This window comes from Notamacropus eugenii, chromosome 6 (assembly GCF_028372415.1).
Source record: "Notamacropus eugenii isolate mMacEug1 chromosome 6, mMacEug1.pri_v2, whole genome shotgun sequence".
Taxonomy (NCBI): domain Eukaryota; kingdom Metazoa; phylum Chordata; class Mammalia; order Diprotodontia; family Macropodidae; genus Notamacropus; species Notamacropus eugenii.
The window spans coordinates 29695178-29712488 of NC_092877.1; the positions used below are offsets into that span (position 1 = coordinate 29695178).

Genomic DNA, 17311 nt, shown 5'->3' on the forward strand with positions numbered 1-17311 from the left:
CATGGCAAGATGTAATGTCTATCACTGCTACAATGAATTACACATCCATTATACATCTGTGTCCAATACAAAAGTATGCTTTTTTTCTAATCTAAAACACTACTTAACAAAGGAAAAATGAAAATCAGCGTGTCTAAGAATCATGCATTCTGAATTAACCTGCTTCACTACAATCTTCATACTTTCCAAGGATACTTTTATGTTTTTTTAAGTGCTAGTTTGTAGAAAGTTCTGGACATGAAAAATGCATTCACCAGGTGACCAATAACCAAATCAATCTAAGAGGACAACTTAAAAACACTAGATGTATTTCAGAAAGTACACCTAGTTCCAGTTCTAAAGAGATCTGCACCAGTTTGCACCATCTGCTGCTCAGAGAATCAGCTCAACTAAAGTGTCCTCCTGGTGGTGCCCAAGGTTTATATGCTATGCTATGAATTCTATTTCCCCATCTGCCCAGATGACTCAATTCAGCATTTGGCCAAGATAATTCTCAAAATACCCAGCAAATACACCCTTAGTGTCATTTGATGGGAAGAAGAATTACAGAGCTAAACATCTCAGTGAACAATGACAGAGGCCTCTGAGGGTCTTTCCCTCACAGACTGATCTTTTTTTTGGATGCCTTATTTCTTACCTAACCTTAATCACTGTACTGGGCACTGTCTCAGTCACACTGAGACTTGGGAAAGACATTAGCTTCAAAAGGTCAAGGTGTCCCACTGCATCCAGAGCCATCTCTGGTGGTCTTGGTCCATATCTGGCCATTAGACCTAGACGATTCTGGAGGACAAAGTGAGGCTGATGACTCTGCACAGCCTTCCCTCACTGAAATCTCATTCCCTTGCACATCATGGCATCACCTCCCTGACATCATGGTCCTCTTGGAGAACGCAGGACAAATAAAAACAACATTCATGTGCATACACTGTGTTAGGGGCTAGGGATACAAAGACAAAAATGAACCATTCTCTATCCCCTAAAAGGTTATATTCTATTGGGGAGGCAACACGCACATATGTAAAATACGTAAAAAAATAAATAAATATGCTAACTTTGAGAGAGATGACACTTGCAGTTGGGGGCATCCAGAAAAGCTGGTGATACTGGAATACTTAAAGGCTACTTAAAGGAAACAGGAATTAAGAACTGTAGGAGGAGGGAGTGCATTCAAATCTTGAGAGGCAGGCAGTGCAAATGCATAGAATAGGGACATTGTGTGTGAGGTCACTGTAGCTGGATCGTATGGTGCTGTTGGGTCCTAGACACAGCGAGGTGGCAAAGTGGATACAGCAATGAACCTAGAATCAGGAAGACCTGAGTTCAAACCTGGTCTGAAACATTTACTAGTTACATGATAAGGTACTTCTGTCCAGCTGTAAAATACAGATAGTAATAGCACCTACCATGTGAGGATCACATGGGATAATATTTATGAGCACTTAGTAACTGTCTGGAACAGAAAAGGTGCTTAATAAATACCTGTCCTACCCCCATTTCCCTACATCGATGTTAGAAGAATAGCAATATGGCCTAGAAGCGTTCTATGTATCCCCAGTAGTTAGCATAGCACCTGGCACATAATAGGCATTTAATAAATGTGCCGACTGATTTTTGGTGGGGGAAAGGGGAGGTAAAATTTTTTCATTTAAAATAGTTTTACTTCTACCAATATTCTTCTGTGCCACACAAAACTTAGCAAACTGCTAAAGCACATAATGGATACTGAATAAATTATTGTAAACTAGAAGTATGACAGGAGTCTGGGTAAGCTGGTTTAGAATTAGTTACAGAGAGGTAACAGAGTTGAATATAATTAACTGAATTAACATTATTCTGCACTTTATGGTAGCTGTTATTAAGTTAATTCACAGCTATTTGTTTAGTTCAAAATTGATCAGAAAAAAAAAGATTCAGATCTTTGACCCTGGAGTTTAGTAATACAACTGAAATATCTCTAAGAAAAGAAATGTGCTGCAGTTGAAATTTCACTAGCCTGGTGAAGAAATGAAAATATTCCCTTAGAAACAAAAAAATAATTATTGGAATCACTGACTCACTGATACTGGCTTTAGGCTGGGGCTTTACTTCTGTGGTAAAGCTAGAATCTTTAGAAGCTCCTGGATAAATCCAAGAATTATTAATGTTTTTCATTAGGGAACATGCAAAATTGAAAAGAAAAAGAAATCCCTCTAAATATCAAAAACTGTGTTCAAAAATCCAAAATCAATGCAATGAAACATTGTAGCCAGATGGAGTTACTGCTTTCTACCTCAACTGATGTCAACTTAAATTCTATTTTCATCAACTCTAAAATAACACCAATATTTTCCTTTTATATTTCTATTATTTTGATATTAACTTTAAAATGTGGATTGCCATCATCATAATGCTAAATTACATGCAGAACAAAGGTCACTGATGTAATGCCCTAGGAGGTTGGACACACGGACATAACCAATACAAAACAAACACAGACAATATCACTGTCAATATACTGACAACAACGGCTGTCATGTTGACTCTCTCATTAAGATCTATGAGTCTGAAGGAATATCTTGTAAGATCTACGCCAGGCAGTTCTGTAATATATATGATGAGGAACAGAACGAATTAAAACATGGTATTCTAATTGGAAATACATCCCTCTGGAGTATATTTTTAAAGTTTTATCAGTCACTTTTAAACACAATTATTTATGACAGTTTCATTATGCACATGCAATTTTTGAGTACTACATTTGTTATATAAAACCAAAGTCTGACTATCATACTGCAAGAAAAATACATGAAATTTACTAAGAAATATTAGAAACAGAAGGCAAATTCTCAATTTCCTATCCATAAAATGAGGGGCCTAGATTCTACTGCCACTAAAAACAAGTCTACTTCTAAGTCTATGATCTTACAATCCAATAACTGATAGACTGAAAAGACAGGGAGAAACCCCAAGATTCTGTCACCAAGAAATGTGTTGGTTAAGCTTCAGATATTTAATGTCAAACAACAAATACTGAAGGTATTTAAATGAAAAGCCTTCAGTTATCAATGAAAATCAATCCAACAACCCAGGACTACTAATTATCTATGAGAAATCAGATAAAAATTGGAAGTATGCCCTCCTAAAAAGGAATAAGAGTTGTTCTACCTCATCTCCCCACCCCCAGGAACCATAATATATCCTCCATTGCTGATCACTGAAATAATCAATTTCAAACAAAATAAAGACTTTTGAATTATTCCTTCCCAAAAAAGCAGAGGTTAAAGGGTCTGTTCAACATGAAAACACATGTAATAGGAGAAACACAAGTAAGAACAGTTAATAAAAAAAAAAAGACTAAATACTTAAATCAACTTATGATTTGACAGGGTCTAGACAGGGTTGAGAGAGCTGATTCATTGATAACCCCTACTCTATTGCAATCAATATCAATCAATTTGATATAATTCTATAGGGGTAGTGATTATAAGTTCTATATATTTGGCCCCAGAACTGTGAGCTACAGATTGTAACTTGCTTAACCATAGGAAGGTAATTAGAGGCCCTCTACCCTTGTTTTTCCTTGTCATGGTGATCAAGCCCAGTGTAGCAGAGGTGACATGGAAAGTTCTCCTATTTACCTTTGTACCTCTGGATCATTCTCTCTTGTCCAACATGAGCAGTTAATCATCTTATGACCATCTTGTGACAACTTAGTCAGTGAAGATGTCCCATGCTTCACTCAACCTATGACCCCCCATTGATGTGTCATTTTTGGCCCTTAAGAGCAAGATCAATCAACCAATGAGAGTCTGTATTTCGCCTCTTTCATACAATTGGGTATCAAATTCTTTAAATACAAGGTGTTAGAAGAAGAGAGCATCTCAAACAGTGAGGAAGACTTGAAGTCCACTTTTTTAGAGGGGACCATGGACCGTTTAATAAAGTACCACTGGCTCTGAGCTTTGCCTCATTCTCTTTCACTGTAGGATGAACAATTCCCTGTAGGTTGTTATTTAAAAAGTAATTCTTACATTGTTGAAGACCAAAAAGAAAACAAAGAGGATACCAGAAACAAACTGAACTGAGGAGCTAAAGATTCAAGAGGCAGTTAAAGGCATCAGGAAAAAGGAAAGAAAATTGAATTTATATTCCATGTAGTAAAACTCAATTTTCCTCTTAAATGACTGCACACATGCACACGCACGTGTGTGTGTGTGTATGTGTGTGTGTGCATCTAGATGTGGGAGAAGAGAGTATATAATGGGAGATCACTAGAGCGGAGAGAGGGGAAGCAAGAGATGGAGAAGTCTTAGATACATTCACAGCTGAGCTGGGTTAGAGGAAAGAAGAGGAAGTTATTTCTTTATATCCACTATTAGTCTATAAGATTTGGGAAACTAGAGTAAGGTGACAAAGGAGTGAAGAGACTGATCTCATCCTACATAGGGAATGCTAAAGTGTGCACACATGAATCAGAAGGAACAACAGGTTTCATTCATGTGGTCTGGGCAGTCTGGGAGTGATTTTCCTCTGTGCAAGGTAAGTATTTCTCAGAACCACATCCTATCCCAAGTGAGAAGGAGAGAAGAAAGTAAGACTTTAGGATGGGCAAATGACTGAATGCAAAGACATGGATTAGGGCTGGCGCTGACTTGGAAAACAGAGCAACTTCTACCACACCATACTACCTCTGTCATAGATGAACGTTTCTGAAAGTGAATCTCAAGTGAAACCACAAAAACAATTTCAACACGCAAGAAAGGCAGAGGAAATAGTGAAAACGATCTAGCACCGTTCTGATGAACAGAGCCAGAAGAGAGAGAAGCTTTGTCTTCTGGAAGCCCGACTTCGTATGAAGCAGACAGAATTAAGAGCACACAAATGTATATGCCATGAATGAGAGACGCTCTTTCAGAACTGACTAGCAGAGCAAAAAAATAAAGGAGAGAGAATGAATTATCAAGTCTTATGAAAGGAAACTAAATGAACGCAACTCATGGGGGAAGTATAGACTGGACAGGTTGGAGTAGATGGGTGAATTCTAAATGGTACTCTTCTGGGCTGGGAGGAGGGGATAAAAAGAAAAAAAAATGAATGAATAAAAAGGAAGAAAGTAAGGGAAGTGGGAGAGGAAATAAAAGAAATTCAAGAAATTAAGGATTGGGCAAGGAAACAGAAGCAGCCTGCAGGAAGAGACTGGAATAAAATTAGTCGAAATAACTAATCTCAGAGACCAAATTCTGACTTCAAAAGGGTGGCCGGCTGGGTAAGATTCAACAAAAAGGAATTAAATGGACAAAAACGCACACCTACCAACTGTAACCCAGAATGTGAATAGAGTGAATTTACCAACAAAGTGAGGGAGAGGAGGAGGCGGCAGGAAAAGGACAAGAAAACAAAACTACAATATTTTTGCATACATGAAACACATTTTTAAAAAGACAAACAGAATGAACATGATGTTACAACAAAATTTGTTGGAGCAAATAAAAACAAAGACATTTTACCCTTCCATTTGTAAGCTACAATCATTTTAAAAATTCTTTCAATTTTTTTTAGGTCATATAAATAAAACGTTTTAAAAAGGTAACTTACCATCCACTCTGATATGATAACATCTACTTTTTCAACAGGTAGATCAACTTCTTCAATTCTTCCTTTGACTAGAGTAATGGTACCTTCAAGTTTATTTAACCTGCAAATGATAACTTGGTATTAATAATTTTAAAAATATGTTAAACACATTTTGCAAAATTTCAAAAGACAACAACTTTATTTAACTTGTTTTGTTGAACTAACACTCGACATAACATGAGATCAATATAAACAAAATTTCAGTCAAGGAACAGAACTGTTTCATAGTGAAGTTATAACTGATTTTTTTTGAGCCTATATATAAATATACTGTACTGTAAAACTGCTTTTATTAAAGCTTAACATTTCTTTGACAGAATTAAGTTATATAATAACAGCTTGAATTTATACATCCCTTCAAGATTCAGAGAGCATTTTACATATGTGTAAAGGAGAAAGGTGTTATGACATAGTAGCAAGAGAATTAAATTGGACCTTGACTCATAAGACCTAAGTTCAAGTCCTGGCTCCAACATACACTGACTTCATAATCATGGACAGATCATTTATGTCACTGAGTCCCAGGCTGCCTCTGAGAAATGGGAATAATAACAAGTGCATAAATTTAAAGCTAGAGGTCAGCTAACCAAACCCCTTATTTTACAGATGAAGAACCGAGACTAAGAGGTTAAGTGAATTGCATGAAGCTACACAAGAGGTTAAGTGAATTGCATGAAGCTACACGGATTCTAAGCAGAACAGGAAACTGAAGTCAGGTTCTCTGACTCCAAATCCACGGTCGTTAAATGTCTGGGGATGTGAACAGTGCAAATATTCACATGCCCACTTTACAGTTTAGGAAGCAACGCCTTGAAGAGGTTAGATGCCTTTCTCATAGTTACACGACTAGTGGCAAAGCTTACATCAGAAAATCACAGAATTTCGGAGTTGGAAATAACCTCACAGTTCTAGTCCTAATCAGCATCTCAAATAAACTCTCATTCTTTAATATTCCTGCCAGGGTGGGGCAGTGAAAAGAGAACTTGGTTTGGAGCCTAAAGGACTGGATTCAAACAGCACTTACTACCTGTTGGGCTCTGAACAAATCGCTTAGCTTCCCCAGGCCCACTTCCTCCCCTGAAAAATGAAGAAAATGGATTAAATGTCCACTGTGTTCCTTTCACTATAAATCTATGTCTTCCATTAACTTTTGTACAACTCTATGGGAAATTTTCCCTTAGATAGTGGGTTATTTTTTCTACAGCCCAAGTCACCCCTTCTGCAACTTCTACTCTTTGCCCTGAAAGCTGCCTTTTCAGGCTTGTTGATGGTGTTCAGTTGTTCAGTCATGTCTGATTCTTCCTGACCCCACAGACCACAACATACCAGGCCCTTCTATGCTCTCCGATCTTCAGAAGTCCTTCCAAGCTCATATTTGTTCATTCCATCACACTATCTGTCTCATCCTCTGAGACATCCTTTTACTTTTGCCTTCAATCTTTACCAACATCATTTCCAATGAATCCCAACTTCTTATTATTCTAAGTACTTAAGCTTCAGCATTTGACCATAAAAGTGAACAGTCTGAGTTAATTTCTTTTAGTGCTGACTCTTGTGATCTCCTTGTTGTCCAAGGGACTGCCAAAAGTCTTTAGCACCACAATTCCAAAGTGTTGATTCTATAGTGTTCACCTTTCCTTAAAGTCCAACTCTCACAGCCATACGTTGCCATTGGAAAAACCATAGCTTTGATTATATGGCCCTCTGCCAGCAAAGGAATGTCTCTCTGCTTTTTTAGTTTGCTGTCCAGATATGCCATAACTTTCCTTTCAAGGAGCAAGTGCCTTTTAGTTCCATGACTGAAACTGCTGTCTGTGGTAAGCTTTGAACCCAAGAATATAAAATCTCACACTGCTTCCATTTCTTCTCCCTGTATTTGCCAGGAAATGATGGATCAGTTGCCAAGATTTTAAGTTGTTTTTGTTTATTTGTTTTTATGTTAAGCTTGAAGCTGGCTTTTACACTTTTAAGGAAAAAACAAATTTAAATGCTTCTTCAACATGAAACCCTTTCAACTATTCAACTAAATCTTCATGAACAAATATTTCCATTTTTTTTTCATCCAAACATGGCTTGGTCTCTAATCTCCTTCCATTCTGGGATAAATACGTTCTGAGGTACTCCAACTAGTCAATGTTATTCCTAAAATGTAGCACCAATAATGGCTCACAAGGCTCCAGATGTGTGAAGAAAAAAAGAGTACTCGCTACCACAGAATTCAGATTCCTGTAGCCCTACCCTCACACCTGAGTTCCAGTGTTTTATTTCCAAAAGTCATAGATATGATGAGTTTGAGGTGAAGCCATGACATGTAAGCCGAAATGTCTAGCAGCCCAATGGAGATAACCAAATTTATGGATCTCACCATATGATAGGGCTGAAAGCTAAACATCGTAAAAAGAATACTGGTTTGGAAGGCAAAAAGACCTGGATCCTAGGTCTTGATACACCAGGAATAAAGCTATGGAAAATAAATCTTTGAGCCTCTATTTCCTCATGTAAAACACTAGGACTATGTACATTGTGACTCAAAGTCCAGTGTTCTTTATAAACAAGAGGCAGCAAGGTAGGCATTGACAAGAATTTAAATACTTGTAGTCAAGAGGGACTTAATGTTTCTTTAATTTGACTAGTATACATAACTAGAATTTAAACAACATACAATCAAAAATGAAAAAAGTGAATTCACTGTTTCATATGGTTGGTTGATTGTTGTCCTTCATCCTCGAAGAGGACCAAATTGACATCATCATTGTAAAGACCAAATTGACATCATCATTGTAAAGTGAAATTTCAGTGTGTCTGACTGTGCCTGATCAAACCAATACAAGCTTAGAATACTCTACCGCTTGTTGGGCAGATAGTCCATTTGAACATTTGGGGTGGATATCCCAAATTTGTGCATCCTGTGTTTACTTTGTGCTGTCTCAATTCTGCTTTGCTCAAAGAGAACAGCACCTTGTCTGATGTGGGCACACCATGCTGAGCGGTCCTGTGCCAGTGTCTCCCATGTTGTACAGTCAAATCCAAAGTTCTTGAGAGAGACCTTGAGAGTGTCCTTGTATCATTTCTTCTGGCCACCATGTGATTGTCTGTCCCATGCAAGTTCTCCATAAAACAGTCTTTTTGACAAGCATACATTTTGCATTCTAACAATGTGGCCAGCCCATTTGAGTTGTGCTCTCTGAAGCACAGTTTGAATACTTGGCAGTTTACCACGAGGAAAGACTTCAGTGTCTAGTACCTTATCATGCCAGGTGATCCTCAGAATCTTCCTAAGACAGTTCAAGTGGAAGCAATTCAGTTTCCTGGCATGGCACTGGTAGAATGTCCATGTTTCACAAACATATAACAATGAGGACAGCACAGCAGCTCAGTAGACCTTCAGCTTGGTAGTCAGTCTAATACCTCTTCTTTCCCAAACCTTTCTTTGGAACCTCCCAAACACTGAGCTAGCTCTGGCAATGCATGCATCAACTTCATTGTCACTGTGTACATCCCTGGAAAATACACTACGAAGGTAAGTGAATTTATCCACAGCATTCAAAACTTCTCCACTTGTTGTATGAATGGTTCCATGTATGGATGGTGAGGTGATGGCTGATGGAGCACCTGTGTGTTTTTTGGTGTTAATTATTAGGCCAAAATGAGCAGGGCAGCAGAGAACTGATTCATACTTTGTTGCATCTCAGCTTCAGAGGCTACACTGAGTGCACAATCATCTGCAAACAGAAAGTCATGCACCAACACTCCCTCCACTTTGGTCTTGGCTTGTAACCTTTTCAAACTGAAGAAATTACCATCAGTATGGTAGTTGACCTTGATGCTGTGTTCATTCTCATTGAAAGCATTTGTCAACATGGCTGAAAACATCACATTAAAAAGCATGGGAGAAAGCACACACACATACACAGAAAGTACAGGTTGTATTGAATCAGAAGAGATGATATCTACAAAAATAAAATAAAAATTAAGGGGTGAAGGAGGAAAATACTGGGAGAAGAAAGGAAGAAATGGAATGGGGCAGGTTATAACTCATAAAACAGATAAGAAAAATCTTGTTCAATAGAGGAGAAAAGAGAGAAGGAGAGAGGGGAAAAATGAAGCTTACTCTCTCCACATATGGCTTAAGGAGGGAATAATATACTCACTAAATTTGGTATGAAAATCTATCTTACACTATAGGAAAGTAGAGGAGGAGGGGACAAGTAGGGTGAGGGGGATGATAGAAGGCAGGGCAAATGGGAGAAGGGAGTAACTAGAAATAAACACTTTGGGGAAGGGACAAGGTCAAATGAGAGAATAAAAAAAGGGGGGCACAGGGTAGGATAGAGAGCAATATGGTTAGTATTACACAACATGATTATTATGAAAGTCTTTTGCAAAATGATACATATATAGCTGGTATTGAATTGGTCGCCTTTTCAGTGGGGATGGGTAGGGAGGGAGGGAAGGAGAGAAGTTGAAATTCAAAGCATTAGAAACGAATATTGAGAATTATTATTGCATATAACTGGGAAATAAGAAACACAGGTAATGGGGTATAGAAATTTATCTTGCCCCACAAGAAAGGAGACAAGATGGGGATAAGGGAAGGGTGGGGTATGATAGAAGAGAGGGTACATTGAGGGAAGGGGTAATCAGAATGCAAGGTATTATGGGGAAGGTGGAGGGGAGAGATGGGAAGAAAAACTCAAACTCAAAATTTTGTGGAAATGAATGTTGGAATCTAAAAATAAATAAATAGATTAAAAAAAAAAAGGCCTTAGTCAGATCCACAAACATTGTGCACAGACTTCTGCTCCTGGCATTTCTCCTGGAGTTGCTGGGCAGCAAACACCATATCGACTATTCTTCAGTCCTTTCTGAAGCCACACTGGCTCTCAGGTATATGCCCATCTTCCAGGTGAAGGGTCATCCTATTAAGGAGGACTCTAGCAAGAATTCTGCCAGCAATGACTAAAAGAGAGACCTCTCCCCTGTGTTTGTCACAGCACAATCTATTCCCTTTACCCTTATAGAGATAGACAATGGAGGCATCCTTGAACTCCTGGGGAATAACTTCCTCTTGCCATATAATCTGGAAAATTTTAATCAGCTTTTGTATGAGCAATGGTCCCCCTACCTTTTAAATCTCAGCTGGAATAGAATTGGCACCAGGTGCTTTGCTACATGAAAGGAGCCTAATGGTCCTCAAAACCTCTTCATCAGTTGGAAGTTCAGCTAAGGAGGGAATGACTTCAACCTGAGGTAAATGGTCAATGACTTCAGCACTGATTGATGATGATCTGTTGAGAACACTATGGAAGTGTTCAGCCCACCTCTCTAGGATCATGTCCTTATCACTAATCAATGTGACTCCATCAGCACTGAGTGGTTGTGATGCACCGTAATTTTCTGGTCCATAAATAGCTTTCAGGGAATCATAAAAGTGCTGTGGATTGTTACTATCAGCATAAAACTGAATTTGATCTGCTTTCTTACTGAGCCAGGAATCCTGCATCTCTCTAAGCTTTGCTTGTAGTTTGCTTTTAATGGAACTAAATGCTGCCTTCTTAGAGGTGGATGATCCTGCAGGTAAATCCTGTGGAGTTCTCATTTTTCATTTAGCAGCTTCTGAATTTCCCTATCATTTTCATCAAACCCAGTCTTGGTGTTTATGAGTGTTCTGACCTAGATGAGCAAATGCAGTGCTATACACCAAATCTCTGAGAGCTGCCCATTCCTTTTCTACTCCACTGTTGCCAACTGTATGTTGGCTCAACCTTTCCCTCCAAGTCAGCAGCAAATTGTTCATACTCAGAGAAAAGGTCTAATTCGTTAACATTAATTCTGGTAGTCATTTTGCCTTGGGGCAGTGCTTTGATGAATGTGAATATTTAGCTTGGAAGGGATAAGTCTATGATCAGCCCAGCGCTCTGCACCCCACATTGCCTTTGTCACTCTCACTTCTTGTCTGTCTCTTCTCCTTACAATCACATAGTCTATTAGATGCCAATGTTAGCTGAGAGGGTGCATCCATGAAGTTTTATTGCATTTAGGTAAACAGAAGCTAGTGTTGGTGATGAGAAGGTCATGTAATGCACAAGTCTTCAGCAGTAAATGACCATTGCTGTTGCTGTTTCCAACTCCATTCCTCCCTAGGACTCCCTGCCAAGTCTGGTAGTCTGAGTCTACTAGCATTAAAGTCACCCAGAATTATAAGCTTGTCCTCTTTGGCACATTGATGATAAGGGTCTCTAGTTCTTCATAAAATCTTTCTTTGACCTCATCAGGGTTTGTCATGGTGAGAGCACAGGCACTGATGATGATGGCATGGCGTTTTCCTGTGAGTGGCAATTGCATTGTCATGAGCCTGTCACCCACTCCTTTTGGCAGGCATACCAGCTTGCTGATTAGATTAGTTTTGATTGCAAATCCCATGCCAGCTTCACGGCACTCCCCTTCACTGTGCCCACTCCAGAAAAAGGTGTGTCCAGCTCCAACTTCAGTAAGCTGGCTTTCATTTGCCAACCTTGTTTCACTCAGAGCTGCAATTTGGATGTGATACCTGTTGTGTTCTCTTGCAATAAGAGCAGTTCCTTCAGGTCTACTGGATTTTGTGTTGTCGCTTAGTGTGTGCACATTCCATGTGCTGATGGTGAGTGGAATCATCTTTGCAGATGCTTTCGTACATTTTTTTGTGTTTCAACTGCATAATGGGATTCCCCACCTGCCACAATAATCAGGCCAGGGTTGGATAAGCAGGCAATGTTGAGCGCACCTTTTCTAACCCCTTCCTCACAGCAGGCAGTGAACAGTGCGATCCTTAAAAGGCTTCTCAGACACTCAAGGGGCTGCCGAGTCCCACTGCTGCTTCCAGTGAGAAACGACCCTATGGCCTGGGTCGCCTGTGTGCAGAGTTGTAAGTACAGCTCCCAGTGTATCTGTACCTGCTGCTTCATCACCTGCCTGCTGCCACAGGACTGTGAGGTACAACAGTGAAATAGTATGGGTGATGTCTTTTGATTCGTGGGTAAATTCATGCAGAGTTGCATGAAGTCATCAGCCTCACTCTCTTCTCCTGAGTCATCATAGTCCAGTGGCAGGACAGAGTCAAGAGGGCAGGGCAGAGTCAAGATGGCTCAGGATGCAGCAGATGACCTTGGCATCTTCGGTGTCTAACCAAGCTCTAAGCGCTCCACATCACCTGCTTTCATGGCCGTTGGAACAAATTGTTCTCATCCTCCTATTCCACCAGATAAAGTCTTCACACCCCACAACTCACTAATGGGTTTGAGAACCCTTGGTTACCCTCAACCTGGTTTGGCCCGTCTGCCAAAACAGTTTACCAGGGTGTGGCTACTGTGCACGCTGCAGCTTCTTGGAGCCACAGGTGAGAGTTAGTTGGAACAGGTGGACTCTAAAGGTGGAAAGAGTCCTGAAAAGCGCTTGGCACCCATCACACCAAAGGTACTGGTCCTCCCTGAACACACCCCACTATACACTATTGCATATAATTATATGCCAATGAGAGTGACAATCTAAATAAAATGAAATAGTATTCACAAAAACATAAAATCCCCAGATTAAAAGAATAAGAAATAACGGACCCAACCCAATCTCAAAAAAAGAAATCCAACAAACCATAAGCTAACTCCAAAAAGGTGGGAAAAACCCATCGGTTAAATTTTTACGTGGATTCTATCAATCACTTTGAGAAAACTTGATTATTAATATTATTTGAATTGTTTGGAAAATATAGGAAAAGAACGAGCCCTATCAAATTCCTTTTGTGACACAAACATGGTCTCAATATTTGGGAAGGTGGTCAGGGAAAGAAAACTACAGACCAATATCCGTAACGAATACTGATGTAAACAAATTACATAAAATGCTAGCAAGAAGACTACAGTGATATGTGACAAAGACTGGCCACTGCGACCGGGCTGAATTTATACCAGGAATAGAGGGCTGCTTCAGTATTAGAAAGGTTATAAATATTAATGACCAGATTAATAACAAGAACAACAAAAACTTTACGCTTCCATAGATGCAGAAAAAGTTTCTGATAAGCTATAACACAATTCCTGTGAAGTATGCTACCAAGTATAGGAGTAAATAGATATTTCCTTAATATGATATACAGTACGTCTTTAATAGGGAGAAAGAAAGAAACTAGAGACCTCTCCAATAACAAAGTAAGTAGTAAATCAAGGATGTTTACAACAACCACTATTACTCAAGATAGGGCCAGAAATGCTTGGCGTAGCAATAAGGCAACAACAAGAAGTTGAGGTAATAAGAAAAGACAAAATCACTGCTTTTTGCAAAAGAGGTGATGATTCACTTAGGACATTGTACAGTCTACTAAAAAACTAATTGAAATGATTAGCAACTTCAAAGAAGTTGTAGGATATAAAATAAACAAATATTAGTATTTTTGTACATTACTAATAAAATCTGGCAAGAAAAGATTAAAAAGAGAAATTCAATTTGAAATAAATTAGAAGAGAAGCAGGTAAAGAGGGGAAATCTTTGCAGCAAGTTTCTCTAAAAAAATGTCTTATTTCAAAAATTCATAGGGAACTGATTCAAATTTATAAAATTAAGACTCATTCTTCAACTGATAAATGGTCAAAAGATATAAACAGGAAATTTTCAAGGAAAGAAATCTGAACTATCAATATTTAAAAAAAAAATTATCTACATCACTAATACTTAGTAAAGTGCAAACTAAAATAACACTGAGATTCCGGCTCATACCCATCACATTGGCAAAGTGGACATAAAAGAAAAGTCACAAAAGTTGGAAGGGTTAGGGAAAACAAGCACATTAATGCACTACTGTTAAAGCAGTTCACTGGTCTAGCCATTGTGGAAATCAATTAAAGCAATTAAACTATGCACAAACTTTGACCCAGCAATACCACTACAAGGTAAATACTCCAAAGAGAGGGGCGTGTGGCAGCTCTGGCATGAGGGCTTGCCAAGTCTTTTTACTGGGGCCTCTCATCTATCTTTGGGGTCCACCTTCACTCAACTGTCATCTGTGGCTCCAAGAAGCTACAGCACGCACAGCAGTCACACCCTAGTAAACCATCCGGGCAGATGGGCTAAACCAGGTGGAGGGTTGACAACACGCCACAGAATCATCAGTGAGTCTACAAGCATGTGAAGACTTCCCCCAGTGGAATGTGCAGATGAGAGCAGTTGTTCCAAGCAGGTGCTGCAGAACTCTCAGTCATTCACTGCATCCCAAGCCATCACCAGGCATCCTGACTTTTGTCTTGACACTGGACTTAAGATGATTCTGGAAGACAAAGCAAGGCCAACAACTTTGGGCAACTCCACTTCCCTTAAGTTCAATACACCCACAAATCAAGGTATCACCCTGTGAGTCACTGGTCCTCTTCAAAAATAAAGGACAAACAACAACAACAAAAATGCCAAAAAGATCAAAGAAAGAGGAAAAAGACCCATAGGGACAAAAATATTTATCACAGTTGTTTGTGGCGGCAAAGAACTGGAAGCTAAAGGGGTATCCCTCAATTGGGGAACAGTTAAACAAGCCATGGTGAGTGAATGCAATGGAATACTATTGGGTCGTAAGAAATGATGAGAAACCTGTGGGAAAAAACAATTCTAAGAGATCTAGTAGAGATAAAATCAATTTGACTTGGCAACTGATTGGAAGTAGGAGGCGTACAGAAGTAAAGAAGGAGGAGTAAAGGATCATTTCAAGATTGTAAACCAAGGTTCTTAGGTATATGGCAGTATCTTCAAAAGAAATCTAAAAAAATACAACAAAACACATTTGAGGAGAGGAAGGTTTATGGGCATGATAACAACTTCTGTCTTGGACAAAATGAATTTGAGAGACTTACAGAACATGCAGAGGTCCAGCAGGCAGTTAATGACTATAGTTATATTAACTATAGTTAATGCACTATAGTTCAGGAGAACAACCAAGGCAGAATACACAAATCTGGGAGTCATCCACATATAGACTGTACTTAAATATCTAAGATAATCAAAGAAAAAATAAAGAGAGAGAAAAGGACCCAGTACAGAGCCCCAGGGGTCAACTAGATAAGGGCGCCAATGTGAAATAGCACAGTGAGAGAAAGGAAAGAAAAAGACAAGGAGAGAACAGTGTTAACAGAAGTAAAGAAAGGAAAGAGGAGAACTAAGAAAAAATTCTGGGATTAGCAGGGAAATCTCAGTGTTCTGTGGGGTCACTAATTAGATTAGAACATTCTGAGAAGCAAGGAGATGGTAAGGAAGTGAAAGCAGTGGATGGAAACAACTCTAGGAATTTGGTAGTATAAAAGGAAGGAGAGAATACAATAGCTTGCAAGGACTGTAGTCAAGGGGTCAAAGCAGTGAGCTCAGAGTAGGGCACTGAACAAGGAAAATGGAGACAAATGGAGACTGCAATGAAGACAAAGAAGAGGGATGGCAGGGAAGGGGTCTCAGCGTCCACCATCATAAAGTTGTATGATTAGAGTAAGACCTAAAGTGGAACCATCCCTGCAAATGGGTAAGGTCAGACGAAGTCAGAAAGTACAACTGTTCCTTCTGGCTCAACACTAGAGATATTGTACAATTATTTCTTCCACGTCAAGTCAATACAAATTTACAAAATACTTGTGACGTTGGAGGCACTGTGCTAAACAATGAGGATACCAAGAAAAGGCAAAAAACAATCTATGTTTTCACGGAGCTCCTATTAATCTTCCAGGAAACTAACATAATCTATAATTTTACTAACTTCAGTAATTTCATTTTACCTTTGACAAAAGTTCATTTGGAGAAAAGATGCTTTTACACAATGCACATGCACACGCACACATCTATGTCCATGCGCACACACACACACCTACGTCCATGCGCACACAGTGCTTATTTGATTAAATCAATTCAGTTCTCTGACTTATAAAAAGACATAGCAACATGATGACCACATAATCTGAGTTCAGTGATTTCTTTGTCTCCTATTAAGCAACAATTTTTACTGGACACACACCATTACCATGATAGCAAGTGTTAGGAGAGAATGGTGAAATTTATTACACAACAAAATCCTTATCTTTTCTCCTCCTTTCCTATCTATTACTTTGGCAATCACTCAGTAACTGATTTCTAGACAAGAAAACAATTTTATCAAAACAGTACCTATGAGAAATAATGGACAAAACAGGAGAAATAATAGCAAAGATAAAGGTTATTTGAATAATTGTATTCCCCACTGCAAATAATTTTTGATGTTTTCTAAATGTTCCAATATGAATTGTCAATATAATTAATTATTAAAATCTTCATGAGCAGTTGTTAAGGACAAGAGGTGATTTTGTTTGTTTGTTTTCACAGATTAGAACCAGGGTATTCATAGCAGAATAAATAACTTAGTACTAGCTCACACATCTATTTCAGAGTTTGTGTGTTTTAAAATTTAACATTTAAAAACTGAGGCCTAATTTTTAGCTGAAGCCTTTTGTTTTTCATAATAAAATGAAATATAAGGCATTGCCATAATGAAATTGCTTCCTATTTCTTTGAAAAAAACTTTGCCATATTATTTTAAATTATGTTTCAAGGCTCTATTTTCACATGAGATTTTTTTTTTAACTCTCAGCTTTACCAAAGAGACAATTTTACATCTTCCCCAATTTGTGTTATGGTAACACTTGGGAAAAACAGCAAATGAAATCGC

General features: G+C 38.7%; 1 protein-coding gene across 2 annotated transcripts in view; it reads right to left on the reverse strand.

Moving 5' to 3' along the window:
* PRMT3 (protein arginine methyltransferase 3) overlaps window positions 1-17311 on the reverse strand; it is a 149627-nt gene that overhangs the window by 100361 nt on the left and 31955 nt on the right. For both annotated transcript variants that reach the window (XM_072619343.1, XM_072619344.1), the window contains one exon: window positions 5578-5677. In XM_072619343.1, coding sequence (XP_072475444.1) covers window positions 5578-5677 — 100 coding nt within the window. The remainder of the gene's footprint in view (window positions 1-5577; window positions 5678-17311) is intronic.